The sequence below is a fragment of the Leptopilina boulardi genome, unplaced genomic scaffold, assembly GCF_019393585.1.
Source record: "Leptopilina boulardi isolate dan_hultmark-lab unplaced genomic scaffold, ZJU_Lbou_2.1 LbouV2_328, whole genome shotgun sequence".
NCBI lineage: Eukaryota > Metazoa > Arthropoda > Insecta > Hymenoptera > Figitidae > Leptopilina > Leptopilina boulardi.
This window is the reverse complement of record NW_026137894.1, coordinates 221,077-236,791: the sequence shown is the minus strand read 5'-3', so window position 1 is coordinate 236,791 and position 15,715 is coordinate 221,077. Positions and strand designations below refer to the sequence as shown.

The 15,715-nt window shown below is 24.8% G+C and overlaps 2 protein-coding genes across 2 annotated transcripts in view; both read left to right on the top strand.

Moving 5' to 3' along the window:
• The window catches only part of LOC127285065 (synaptobrevin-1), a 58,947-nt gene extending 52,791 nt beyond the window's left edge, over window positions 1-6,156 (top strand). The window contains exon 5 of the mRNA XM_051310870.1: window positions 4,194-6,156. Within this exon, the coding sequence (XP_051166827.1) occupies window positions 4,194-4,360 (167 nt within the window). The 3' untranslated portion in view covers window positions 4,361-6,156. The remainder of the gene's footprint in view (window positions 1-4,193) is intronic.
• A 4,153-nt stretch (window positions 6,157-10,309) lies between these two features.
• LOC127285060 (uncharacterized) lies at window positions 10,310-15,408 on the top strand. The gene is made up of 8 exons (XM_051310863.1): window positions 10,310-11,093; window positions 12,676-12,793; window positions 12,935-13,190; window positions 13,335-13,451; window positions 13,788-13,878; window positions 14,009-14,145; window positions 14,679-14,811; window positions 15,045-15,408. The coding sequence occupies exons 1-8, from the start codon at window positions 11,049-11,051 to the stop codon at window positions 15,096-15,098; spliced, it is 951 nt and encodes a 316-aa protein (XP_051166820.1). The 5' UTR covers window positions 10,310-11,048; the 3' UTR covers window positions 15,099-15,408.
• Window positions 15,409-15,715: the final 307 nt, after the last annotated feature.

Sequence of the window (15,715 nt, the reverse complement as noted above, 5' to 3'; positions counted from 1 at the left end):
TAATTAAATAAGAAAAAATTTATTTCGAAATAAAATGAAATACACTAACCTTTATTTATGTTTATCACATAAGATTTAAGTTAAGTTCACAATCACAACACTTGAAAATTTTTAATTTTTTTTATGGTTCAAATAATTATCAATAATTTATTTATTATAAATAGACAAAATTTAAGCAATGTACGCTTGATAAATATTTCTAATGCGTTGTCAATTAATGCAATTAATAATTTCCTATTACACAATATCATAATCGACATATATGACATTTGTAAACAAACAGGGTTGAAAAACAAGAGCCCAAAATATCTTCGTCCAAAGCAGAGTTGGGTAGGATTGAAATTCGCTTTGGACGAATATATTTTGGGCTCTTGTTTCCCAACCCTGTTTGTTTACAAATGTCATATATGTCGATTATGATATTGTGTAATAGGAAATTATTAATTGTTTTTCTTATATGGAAAATAAAATTAATATTTACAGAAAAACTTATTCTTAGAAAGACCAAGATACAAAAACATGTTTAAAACTTCAGAAGCACTTTACATATAAAACAATTAAGAATAAACAATTAAGAAAAACTGACAAATGTCCGATTCCAGGTGAGTAGGTTAACCGATTGCAATGAAACTTTGGAATTTTGTTATATATGTATAGTAAGACTAATCTTTAACGTAAATTTCAGCTTAAAATATTTGTTACTTTACGAGATGTTCAATAATAACAAAAAATTTTAAACTGCTATATCTTCCATTCTAATAATCAGATTAAGGTCTACTTTGTTTTAAAATATCAAGAAAAATGAGAGGAATAAATCTCTTTCAGAACAATTTTTTATAATTTTACAACTAACAAAATTATAAAATAATAATTGAATAAATTTTATGCGACAATCTAAAATTCAATCACTTAAACGCTAAAATGATCTTACCAGTGTTTTATTTAATGTTCCAAAGGAATCCAATTGTAAAAGCAAGTTTAACTTATTTTATTTTAATAATTTACGAGTATAAACAATTGCGGTTTCTGCTAGTTGACGTGCAGACGACATTGCGCACGCAGCATTCTCACGTAGCCAATTTAGTCCACGAATCACGTTAGTTGGTTACAGGAGAATGCTGCGTGCGCAATGTCGTCTGTTTATAATTTTAGATTGCCGCGTGAAATTTATTCAATTATTATTTAATAATTTTTTTAGTTGTAAAATTATAAAAAATTGTTCTGAAAGAGATTTATTCCTCTCATTTTTCTTGACATTTTAAAAAAAGTAGACCTCAATCCGATTATTAGAATGGAAGATATAGCAGTTTAAAATTTTTTGTTATTATTTCAAATCTCGTAAACTAACAAATATTTTAAGCTGAAATTTACGTTAAAGATTAGTCTTACTATATATAACAAAATTCCAAAGTTTCATTGCAATCGGTTAACCTACTCCGAAAAAGTCAAAATCTCACCTGGAATCGCACAAATACTTAAATTTGCTACTGGTCTTTGAAATAGAAAAACTGCAATAAATCAGTCAATTTTTAAAGAAAACTATTCAAATAGGGCTCGTATGACGCACAATTAAGTACGGTTGAATATTACACGGAAAGAAATTTAGTAGCAATATTTGATAAATCTGATAGGAAATTTTAGTATTCTCTTTTTCAAACGCGGAACATTTGGGTTTGATAACGAAAATCGGTATATTTTTACCAATAGTCTTTTTAGTAAATATATTCCAGAAATTGAAATTATTATTTCGTAAATTGATAAATTTATATGAAAATTTGGAAAGATTATTTCGAAATTTGTTAAAACTATACTAAAAATTCGAAGTGGTTCAGTCGTGACAGATGACAACAGAAACACCAACAGATTCTACGCCAAAGTTTTATCTCTTTCTCATCTCGAGGATAGACGAGGATATGAACTTTTAAATGTACACACACGCTTACACCGCATTATTTTACATCGATTGGCTTATTTTTATTCCTAACCTATACTAACGATAATACGTGTACGTATAACATTCGCAGGATAACGCTTCATATACAAATTTACGCTCATGTGAAAAACTGATGTGACCATTCTTATATACTAACCAGACATATTTTTCACCGCTTATGAGAAAGGTGAAATTATATCAAAACATGTTTAAAAATATAAATAAAAATCATTATTTATTGGGAAATAATTAAATATTTTATTATTTTTTGAAGAACAATTTTTTTTACTGATTTATTGTAAAATATTCGAAATTAATTATATAAAAGAAATTCAGGTCTGTATCAAGATAATAGTAAAAAGGGGCTTGTCTAAAGAGCTTCGTCAGTCTTCGTTACCACTCGGTGAGGATCGGGCAATTCCGAACGTTCAACTTCGGCAAATTTCGTCGAATCTCGTTAACTTTGATATTTCTTTTTCAATTTTCATATCAAATATATCAAAATCTGAAATAATTATATCATTTTATACAATTATAATTACGAAATTTGAAATATTTTGTTAGAAAAATTGATAAAGAGCTTATTAAAATTTGACATTTTTGTGTTTCAATAAAAAGATTTCAGATTTCGTAAATATTATATCAAATTTTCTTTTCAACTATATTAAATATTCTTATTTTAATCTCAATCATTCTTAAAAATAGTATCGAAAATCGTTATCATGCCAAAATGTTCCGCAATTGTAACCAAATATACTAAAAAGTAACACCATAATATCAAATATTGCTACAAACTTTCTTTCCGTGTACATGAAGAAAAAAAATGTTTAAAACATAATTAATGTGGTAAACATCAGTTAAAGTTGTAAAATTGAGGAAAAACTGACAATTAATAAACTTTCTTGTAAATATTATTTTTAACAAAAAAAAACTCTATGTGGGTTGAAAAGTCCTGCTTTTTAGCTTCAAAATGAAAAAAAAACTTTTAAATCGGTGCAAAATTAAAAAAGTTACAAGGGTTTTAGTCATAAATATACGTGAAAACGGTTAGGGAAATTTTAAATATACCATTCTTCTTAGTTTTTTGTTACCTACAACCTCTATTAGGTCAGATAAAAAGTGTTTTTCGGCTGTCGCACAGTATTATTTATTTTCTTGTACAATAAATAAATAAAAATGTATATTAAAATATTATTCTCCATACAGTGACTCATCAACAACATTAAAATTGTCAGACAGACACATAACATAACACGAGAATTCGAAAAAAAAAAAAAAATTGTTTCGTGAATCAAAACAATATAAATAAAACAGAACTCGAAACAGTGTTACATGAAGTTTGCCGCATATACTCAAAAGAATGTTAACAAAAAAAAATTTTACGTAAATACAAAATATTTTTTATAATCTATACAGGAACTACAACACGGTTTTTTTTTCATAAAATAAACAAAGTCACAAAAATTAATTCCACGTGACAATATTATTATTTATATTGTTATTATTATTATTAATTTCAGCATCTTTAGTTGTTTTTTTCTTATTTCTTTTCAAAAGTAAAATTATGTTATTTCAATGTTTTATTTAGATGTTTTTTATCTGTGTTGTTTTGTTTACAAATAAATGGATATATATTTATTTAAAAATTCATTTTAAAAAATTCTGTTAAATGTTCTTATATTATAGTTAATTCTACTCTGTGCTTCCTTGTATAAATAATAATTGTAGTCCTCTCTTAACAATGTGAGTGTAAATAATTAGAAATTTTTCTGTTTACAATTATTAATTAAGAGGCAAAAACATAATTAGTGAAAAAATTTTTATATATCAACAAATTGTAGCAATCTGTTATTATGTGCCAGAAAAGAATTAAAATAAATTATTTACTCAAAGGAGTTAATTAACCAATATAATAAAATTATTAAAATATATAGTAAATTTAAAGACCAAATGTTGTAGTAATGTTTAAACATTATTTTTTTGTTTGTTCAATAACTGATTTATTAATTTCATTAAATATTACAAATATTAAATTATATAATAAAAAAAAATTGATTAATTTAATATTAATTATTATTTACAATATTTCAAAATATTTTCACTTTGTTAAATACTGAATTTAAAAACAAAAAACTATTTTCAGACTTAATTTTTTTTTTAAATTCTAAAAACGAAATATGTTTTTAAAAAAAATGAAAATAAATAAAAATTGTTTTTCTTATATTGTGGAATATTATTAATCTAATTATATTGTTTACAGCTAAATTCACACCGGATTCACCGCCAGTTGCACAGCCACCCATGTACCAATATCCACCACCGCCACCACCTCCAGGACCAGCTCCTGCTGGTGGCAATCCACAAACAGCACCGGCTGCTTTGGTTGACACTACAAATCTCCAACATGGAGTTCGCAATTTTATCTAAAAAAAAAAAAAAACCCTCCCCTTCTCAACGAAAACTATTTGAAAATATTGTCAAAAAAAAAATTCTTGATAAACAAAACAAAAATATATTAACTTCCCTCTTTGGAATTTACTATTTTCAATTATTCATAAAAAAAAAAATAAACAAAATTTACCTCAATCTCAGGGATCTCAAAAAAAAACAATTTTTTTTTTTTTTGTATTTTCTTTCACAAAATATAATAATTTCCTATTTTTCGATTTTTAATCACAAAAAAAAAAAAAATGTGTGAGCAGTGTGTGTTATTTCTCTCACAGTATAAAAATAGTTTTCTAATCAAATTTCCTTAGGGAGGATGGAGGCTATAATATAACTTCAAAACTAAAAAATCGTTTTTAACACAAACAAAAATTTAATAAAAATTGTTTCAAATGTTTATTAAATTTTTGTTTTAAATACCATTTTCCAGTTTTGAGTTTATGTTAGGACCTCCATCAATATAAAAAAAAATGATAATTTTCCATACCTCTTTTTAGTGAAAATTAAAAATGGAAAATTAATTTTATTTAAAAATTTTTAACTTAATTAAATGTATATTGTTTATTTATTTGTAAATTTTATAATTGTTTATTTTAAAATTTAATTTTCATTTAAATTAATTACTAATTACAATTATTATAAAAATTTTTAATTTATTTTATATATTTTATTTATTATTATTATTATTATTATAATTATTATTTTTAAAAAATTTGGCACTTTGACAAAAACAAAAAATTACATTTCTTGATAATTTTGTTTACCCATTTATATAAGTGAACAAAATTATAATTAGTGCAATACTTTATATAAATAAAATAGTGTGACTTTTACATAATAGAGATCCCAGTAAAAATATACAGATACGTCTTTTACAAATAATAAAAATTATATATAAATACTTAATTGCGTGACGTTTCTCTTATAATATATTGTCCCATCTCTGAGGTTTAACATGGAAATTTTTCAATATAAAAAAATAATTTTATTTGTCGATTTTTAAAATAGATGAAAAAATATATTTTCCATTAATTTTAAAATGAAAATTAAAAAAAAAACAAACTTTTATTTACATATCTATCTTGGATAGATAATTTTTAAAAAGGAAAAAAAAGTCCATCTTTAGATGTACATAAATATACGCATCTAAACGTATATAATATTGTACGTGTAAATATATGATGAATTATAAATCGTCAATGTATCATAACATAATTCCTATTATAGACATTACATGATTATAAATCAAGAAAAATAAAATTATAAATAATAATAATTATTATTATAGCAACTCAAATATATTATATATTACGATCAGAAAATGAAAACGATAAATATTATGTGAAAGAAAAATGATAAATTAATTATCATTTATACATAATTGTAGAAATGAGAATATTAGCTAATTTTAAATAGATTTTTAATTTTAATAATTTTTTTTCTTTTTTAAATATTATTATATAGTTGTTTGTTAAATAGTTAAATTTCCCAAAAAAAAAAAAAAAAATAAAGAAATAATCAGAATTTTGCTACTGATCCCTTTAAGAACGAATAAATTGAATCCTTTATCGATAAGAAGATTGAAGGTAATAATAACAACTAATAATTTATTTATGAAAGCACCGGATTCTATATATATATATACTGAATCGACCTTTTAAATTTTAAAAGGTGTTAGGTTCGGATTAATAGGGTTTTAGCATCGTAAGTATACCACGTTGTAATTAAAACTATATAATTATAGGAATAATAAAGAAAACGAAATTACATAAAATAAATACATAATGTCATTGATATTACTTATTAAAATTTTCCTTTTCTTCTTAATGTTTTTCTTTTCTTTTCATAATAATATATACGCTCTGTCTATATGTATATGTAATTTCTTTATTAAAAAGCAAGTTCCTGAATTTTTCTGATAGGGAACGCAAAAATATTGTATAGCAAAAAATTATATACTTATTATGTATTACAAATATTGTATTCACTATATAGAAATTTAATATAATATGTATATTTGATTTTGTTTTAAGTATATTATATAGAAAGAAAGTGTAATATCTCAAATTATGATGTACAATAATGAAGAGAGAAATTATTTCAATTTAGGGCCTACGTAACCGGAAACTGCTTCTATATATATATATATATATATATATATAATATAAATTGCTAATAATAATGTAACGTTATTATGTCGTAATTAAATATACAGATGACTGGAGAACTGCAGTTAATTTTTTAATTTTATATTCTAAATCTTATTTATTATTATACAAAATATTCACTGCTTAACGGTGTTCCGCAGTAATGTTTTGTTAAAAATCATCGCCAATTCCTAATGGTTAATTTCAAAAATAACTTATTAAACTAAAAGCTTATCTTATTTAGATATTATGTAATCTTTATTTAAAAAAATTTTAAACAACAAAATTTTAATTAAACAAATTGAATTAAAAAAAAAATGATACACTGGAGTTGAAAATCAGGAAGAATAAAAATTATCCGGTGCCAAATTGAATGATTACACAAAAAAAAAAACTTCAAATACTTTCGACTACTCAAATTAAATCAGTAGAGAGGGGGGGGGACTCATGGAAGAGAGCAGCTAGAATTATATAAAAAAAATTACAATTAAGGTATTAGTCGCGTAAAATCATTTTTGTCAAATATTTTTTAAATTTTGCAAGAGTGTTTCTGACATAATTATCTACAAAATAAGACCAATCCCATCGATTTTGACCGTTCCTAAGCTTTAAAATATCATTTCAAAGTTGATACTTTTTACATGGACGCACAGTAAACTTGGTTGTATCTTTTTCTATTGCAACGTTTTGATGCACATAAGTTATATCAAAAAGAGATCGTTTTGTGTATCATTTTTAGAAATGATACACGAAACGGTCTCATTTTTTGATGCATCGACTCAAAATTAAACGAATTTTTTTCAGATATTTTGGTAATAGTACAATTGCGGAGACCAGTTCACTATTTAATTTGAAAATGAAAATAACAGAAAATCAAAGACAATGTGCAATTCGATAATTAAAAAGTGACAGCTTATAAACATAACCTAAAATGCATGAGAAAAAATTTGTCGATAAAATCAATATAGCCGAGCTTTTTAGAAGGTAGATGGCAGCACTCATCTATTTTCTTTCTTTAAATTTTTCTGAATCGTTTGCATAAAAAGCAAAACTCTTACTTGCTAAACGGAAATATTGGTCAAAAAGATGTATTATGTTATCAAAAAAAGTAATATTGTAATCAATAATATTGGTTTAAATCAGAAATTAATTATTTTCAACAATGTTTTTAATAAAATAATTCATTATTTTCAACAATATTTTTAATAAAAAATTAATTTTTTCACAAATATTTTTGATCAAATAATAAATATTTTTTGTAATCAAAAATATTGGTGAAAAAAATTAATTTTTTTATCAAAGAAAAGGTGAAAAATATTAATTTTTAACTGAAACATTCGTGAAAAATATTTATTATTTGATCAAAAATATTTGTGAAAAAATTAATTTTTTATTAAAAATATTGTTGAAAATAATGAATTATTTTATTAAAAACATTGTTGAAATTTAATTATTTAATTATCGAATTGCACATTGTCTTTGATTTTCTGTTATTTTCATTTTCAAATTAAATAGTGAAATGGTCACCGCAATTGTACTATTACGAAAATATCTGAAAAAATTCGTTTAATTTTGAGTCGATTCAATTCGGCTATGATTGATATAAATTGATTAAATTTTTTGCATCAAAAAATGAGACCGTTTCGTGTATCATTTCTAAAAATGATACACAAAACGATCTCTTTTTGATATAACTTATGTGCATCAAAACGTTGCAAAGATTTGATGCAATTTTTGGTCTCAATTTGATACTTTTAGGAAAACTGTGCGCTAGTGGATATAAATATAAGCGCAAAAAATAGTAAAAAGAAAATTTTTTTTTAAACTTCTAATTATTTTTTTTCTAATTCAACACATAAAAAGGAACATTTTTTTCCTTAACAATTTTTTTCAAACACCAACAGTTCTCGACTTATTATTAATTTAAAAAAAGGGCTGTTTTTTTAAACAATTGACTATATCTTTATTAAAAATTATCGTATAACAATTTTCAAAAAAGCGTTTTAAAGGTGATAAAATTATCTTTCCAATGATATATGTGAAAATAAAATATGATGATTTGTTAAAAAAATATATCAGTTTAAAATTTACAAAAAAAAAATGGAAAATTTTGTTAATTAATAATGCAATGAAAAAAAAAATTTTTTATTAAATTTTTAGATATTATAAAAGTAGAATATAAGCTTTAAAAAAGTCATTGTTTATTATTTTATCTTTATTAGAAACAAAAATATAAAACTTTTTGCAACGCCCAAAATTCTGTCCCTAGTAGAAATTTGTCCTAGCTATTTTAAAGGAACTGCCTAGTCGCGCTGGAGTCTGTCTAGTTACTTGACTGACCAGCTAGCTAAAAACTCGAATGTCATGTCACGCTTTTTTCATCAAGTTATTATCCAGCCCAACTTGATAATTATTTATCAATAGGACTTTTGAAAAACTAGTCAAATTAATTCTTTTAAATATTTCGAAATTCATTTAATAATAAGATTTAATGTAGTAAACACGTTTATTTTATGTAATTAAAAAAAATATTCCAATTATCAACAAAAATTATTATAAGAAAATATATTGCACTAAATATAGTAATTCGTTATAAAAATGTAATTTTTCATTCACAATTAAACTGGATTTAAAAAAAAAATTTACATAAGTAAAACGATTGAAGCAACATCTTGACCTGAACTGTTAACAACACTGAAACAATTATAATTTTTATATTAATATGAATGTCATAACATAAACCTTAAAACACTTCTCGCAGTTTCAACGAAAAAATCTTGGGGCTACCGGGGAGCGAACACGGGTCCGCTGGGCGGGAACGAAAGAAACGCACGCTTTACGCAACTCGGCCGTTCTGATCAGTGATATTAGAATAAATGCTTGACGTATTTCACTGTACCTAATAATATTATGAATTTGTGCATATTATTTTTATTATTTTCTAGGCAAATAAACATTTTAGATGTTTATTTGATTTTAAATGATTTACTTATAATTTAATTTAAACATTAGACAATTATAAAAAACTAATTACTAATTTTTTTTATTTATTATCCTCAAAAATTATATGTAAAATTTTATAAATAAAATTATTTTAATAAATTAATAATTATTGATATAATATAATATTATTATTATTATTATTATTATTATTATTATTATTATTATTATTATTATTATTATTATTATATTATTATAATATACTCAAACAGAAAAATAATATTCTACTATATTTGTAAAATTTGTCTGAAAATAATAATAATTGTTTAATCATTTTTTTTTAAAAACTAAAAACACTTTTTATTCAAGGTAATATTATTTTCATAATAATTTAATTTATTGCAATTATTTTATTATAATTTAATAAATTTTATTATTTTAAAAAAGCGCGCGCTATTTTGTCTTGGGCCAATCAAGTGATTTCAACTAAATATAGGTTATGTTCGTTTCTGATTCATGACAGCTGGCAAACATTTACAACAAATAATATTTTGCAAGTGTATATTTATTGCAATAAGATAAGTTATGCAAAAAATATATATGTGGAACAATAATTTACAGTGATTTTCATAAAATGAATATTGATTTAGATGCTCTGGAAAGCAAAGTTCATTTTTTCTTAAATTCAATTTTTTCGACCACCGAGATATTTCGATACATTTTCATGTGTTTTGTATGCACTGTCTTTTTTTGAGAAAGGAATATTAATATTATTATTATTAATTTTTATAAACAAGTTGTAATTTTTTTAAATCAAGCAAGCGAAATGTCAATACACAAAATCCTAGCATAGCTGTCCAGTTACTAGACTTATTGAAGCGCCACCGCCATGACAAGGATATGAATTTAATTTCGAGCAGCACTGGACAGTGCCATTAAAAAAACTGGATAGCTTTGAGTCGTGGAATTATCAAGTTCAACTTGAATTTCTTTCAAAAAGCACTGATCAGTAACTTCACAGTTATTTATCAGTTCAGCTAGAATCAGCGTCCGCGAGAAAAACTGTCAAGTAACTTGAGTCAATCTAGTGCATCCACGACAAATTTCTACTAGGGCGTAGGGTGGGCAAAATCTACTGAGCGTCAGTGTAGATATTTCTGCAAATACAAATTAAATAAAAAGGGGATAATAGGAAATAAATATCACCAAATATAAGGGTGAATAGAAAGCGATAGAAGTTTAGAAATAGAACGCTATATTTCGGATATGCAATTTGGCTACCAATTTGAAAGAGATTGATAAAATTCTATCTCTTTTTATATTTTCACTTCTAGAAGGGCGCTGACATTCTGCCTGTAATTCTGTAATTCTACTGTCAAATTTTTTCAGAGTACTCCTGGCGGCTGGGAATTTAAATTTAGACAAAACAAGTGATCACTAAAATTAATTGACAGTCAGAAAAAAATGCCCTTTAAATTTTAATCACTCATAGACATAAATAAAATTAGATTGCAGGATTTATAAAAGAATTAAATGATATTGACGTTGCATTGCATTGCGTTACACCAATATGTTATTCTTTAATGGCTGCCATTCTTTATACAAATAACAATCTGAAAGTGAAACAAGTAATCAGTTTAAATTCTTTGTTTTGCTTCCTCAAAGAATTTGATTTTTTTTTAATGTAAATAAATGATTATCCATAAAAAGCAGAAAAATTAATTAATGTAAAACTAATAGAAAATGAAAATTTAATTTTATAGTTTTTCTGTTTAGGTACCAGAAAACATTTTCTTAGAAGAAGCAAAATATTTATGTAATCAAAATAACTTTTTTGTCCTACCTGCACGGAAAGTGTGTTATTTCGTGCACTTGAGGCGGTCGCAAAGTAAGTGATTCCCGCCCAGAGATGGGGTGAGCGGGCGCAAAGTACATTCGCGCCCGCTGACGTCATAGATGCGGGCGCAAAGTACATTCGCGCCCGCTGACGTCATAGAAGCGGGCGCAAAATACATTCGCGCCCGCACCATTAAAAAATGTATTGTTTTCATTTGTTGTGACATAATAAACATACATAGTATACGTAAACAACTACATGTAATTTACCTTAAGTATATTATCTTCCCAACCCTGATGGAACATTGAAACAAGCGGACTTGCATACACTCAATAATACACTTTCCATGCAGACAGGACAAAAAATGTTGTTCGCAGCACGGGCGCAAAAGGTGATAGTGTCTCAGGCGAGATTATGAAGAAACCTCGGCGACCCTACGCACCCTCGGCTTCGCCTCGGGCGCTTCGGGTCCCCTTGGTTTCTCTAATCTCGCCTTCGCCACAATCACCTATTTTGCGCCCTTGATACGAAAATAACTATTATGTAAGAGAAAACTCTCTTTCTTTTGACTTTGTTTGTTTAAGCCGAGTTATAAGCAGACAAATATTAATTATATAAATGGAATTAACAGAAAGTACTAAAGGAGGTAACCTATTTTACAACAAAGACAAGAATATCCCCGATACATTTGTTGCATAAGTTTGCATAAGTTTGCAATCGCCTTTAATCCATTAGCGCCCATGCTTAGACACATGGAAATATTTGCAATATCAAATTTGGAAACAGGACTACGGTCCAATCAATGACTTTCGACATTAAAAATTGTTTAAAAAATAATTTGTTTAAACAAATTGTTATAATCAAATGAAAAAAATTAATGAATAAAAAAAATTATTTTTTTCTTTAAACAAATTATTTTTTAAACAATTTTTAACGTGTCATTTTTTGGACAGCAGTTCTGTTTGCAATTTTGATATTGCAAATATTTCTGTGTGTCAAATCATGGGCTCTGATGGGCATTTTTTGTTTATAAATTATTTATAACAGAGTGAAAATTTGAAAAAAGTCATACATGTTGCTTTAGTAATTTTTCCCGTAGAATCAAATGGTGTTGTTAGATTTTTAAAATTCATCAATTTTTTGCACTTGTTTATAACAATTTGTTTAAACAAATTATTTTTAAAATAATTTTTAATATCAAAAGTCATTGATTGGACCGCAGTCCTGTTTCCAAATTTGATATTGCAAATATTTCCATGTGTCTAAGCATTGGCGTTAATGAGTTAAATATGTTTACATGATTGTTATTTTGGTAGTAAAAATTTATAATTCCAAGCGAATTATTTTTATAACTTATTATAATTTCTTTTTAGATAAACGATACTTTTGGAAAAATGCAAACTGACTGGGACACATTAATAGATGAAAATGAAATTAATATTCTACAAAAATATGGCAGAAAGTGCAGAATATTCACTACCATTTACACTTGTATATACTTCTTTATTACTCTATTCTTTACTTCTTTTAAAAACAAATTGATACAAATCATTAAGTTTTTATAATTAAAAATAACTTCATTATTGTTCTCATATTTATTTCTAATTTTTTATATTTATTATCATATTTCAGTTGCGTTTCTTTGGAATTCCCTTTTCTACTCTTTATTACATACAATTTCTACGATAATTATAATAATGAGAAATGATAATACACCCAAGCCGCTAATGTTTATTATTGAATGCGGTTTAAATGTACAAAAATACTATGGTTTTATAATAATTTATAGTCATTTAGTTGGTTACGTTTGTAGTTACGCAATTGTAAATGGAGGTACAATTCTTATAACATTTCTTGAGCATGCTTGTGGCATATTTGAAATTTTAGGGTAAACTCAATTAATTGTTTTATTTGTTAATTATAGTAAAATCATTTTTCGAAAACTCTAAATACTAACTCCCCTTAAGTCATAAAAATTTGTCATTCAATCGTTAGTATTAAATAAGTCTACTAAAATAATTATTGTTCACAGACATAAATTGAGTACTGCCATAAAAGAATATTCTGACTCCATTAATAAAGTTAGTAATCGAAAAAAACTTCATCAGGAAATTAAACTTTGTGTGACAATGCATCGAAGAATTCTATTGTTTGTATAACAAAATGTACTATCGTACATGGAAAGAATTTGTGTTGAGAATATTTTATCAAGAAAATCTTCCAAAATGTGTCCTAACAGTGGAATTATAAAAAATATAAAATTTATACATACACACATTTTATTGTACATTTTGGAACATTTTCCTTAGTAGAGTGAACAACACACTTATAGGAGAAAAATTTCTTCACTGATATTCTGAATTACCAGCACAAATTTTCCGTGTACTCAGTATCCAGAAAATACATATCAAATTACATATACATTTTATCAAAAAGTATATGGAACTACTTGAGTTATATTAATTAAAATATTTTACTTTTCGAGATTTATCAATGATATCCAGACTGTTTATTCAACTCCCTTTCTTTTTTTCTTTGGGTTCAGTGCAATTTTATTAAGCGTTACAGCGGTCCAAGTAAGTATCATACATTGAATTTACTTATAAAATATACTTAGGGAGATATAATTTTAATAGTTTATTAGCAAAATATATATTTAGTGGTTTATTTATCCAGGTTAGTATCTAATCATTTCTTGTGATTTAGTGTGTCATGAGTTTGAGGCATTCTGGAGGTGCAATACAGTTTGGATTTTATGCAATATTTCAAGTGTTCAATATTTTCTGTTTAACTCTACCAACTCAACATTTACTGGATAACAGCCTTAGTCTTTCAAGCTCCATGTATAACTTATTTTTAATCATTTTAAAATTTCTTAAATTGCAGGAATAGTTAACAAACTCAAAACATTAATTTATTCTTTACAAGTTTTTTAGCTTTATACAAGTTTTAAGCTTTGGGAATACTTATTAAACACAAATCCTTTTCTTACTCCTTCATTAATAATTTCATTCTATTTTCTTCCTTAGAATTAGAAGTCTTGAAGAAAATATTTAAATATTCGTTAAGATCATAATAATTTACCCATACTTAAGAGTAGGTCAAAGTCAAATCAATTTTTAGATAGATACATACATTTTACATACATTATTGCCCTTAAAACAATTTGAAAATTACAGATTTTATATTTTAAAATAATTAAATTTTTACATAACTAAATAATTTTAAATCATGCCTTTCCTTTTTCTATTGAATTACCCTGTAAAGAAATACTTTAGTGTAATGAACTATATAGTTTTAATAATTAACAATTATTTTCATATTGCTCTGCTATGAAAAATAAATTATTATTATAACTAAACATTGATTTTATTAGATACAATGCAGATTGGTACCATCTGACAACTGAAACAAAACAATTGTTAATCATAATAATGAGAAAAGGATCGGAACCAACTACATTTGTTGTTGGAAAAATATTCATACTTTCATTACAGTTTTTTACAAAGGTATGAATTTCTTTCAAATAAATGTAAAAATAAAAAATAGAAATATGTGCATGAACCCGCGGAAAAAATTGCAAAGTAATAGTAAATTGAAAATAAAAAAAGTTTCCAGTAATTTGTGTTCCCTGATTATACACTAAAATTAAAAATAATTATGCAGAATTTACAAGTTAAAATAAATTACTAACAATAAGTGATTTCATTAAAATTGTTAATTATTATGTAATTGATTAAAGGTTCTTCAAACATCAATGTCATATTTTACTGTATTGATGTCTGTACGAGAATAAAAAGAAACTTTGACTGCTGTTATAAAATACGACTTTGGAAATGGACATAGGTTTTTTAAATCTATAATACCTAGTGAACAAATTGTTTAGAGCATTACATAATATGAAATTAATTTTTCATTATTTAGTATGATGATATTATATTTTTTAGTTTCGACTTGTTACTAATCACTCTATATATCGGTTGTAAAAAAAAGTTTCATATACAAAAAATAATCTATTTTAAAAGATTTCCATAATAATGTAATCCTCTTTAGAATCTATTTTCATATTATTAATTATTTAAACAACATATAAAATCAATTAGGTATATCAAAACTTACTTATATTAATTAATTTACGCGTATATAATTTGTAATATCTAAGTATTTAAAAAATTATTTCTGTGTAGTGAATGCTTGATATAAAATATTTTTGTAACCGATACACAGAGTAATTGCATTGTTGGAGTATTTCATTATAAAATAATAGTTTCTTTAAATCATAAAATTGTAGAAAAGAATTAAAAGAAATTTTCTGTAGTGATTTATAACAAGTCACGATTATTTTCAAGTAAATAAAATTATTATAGAAAGTATAAATGAATTTTAATTTTTGTTACTATATATTTATAGAAA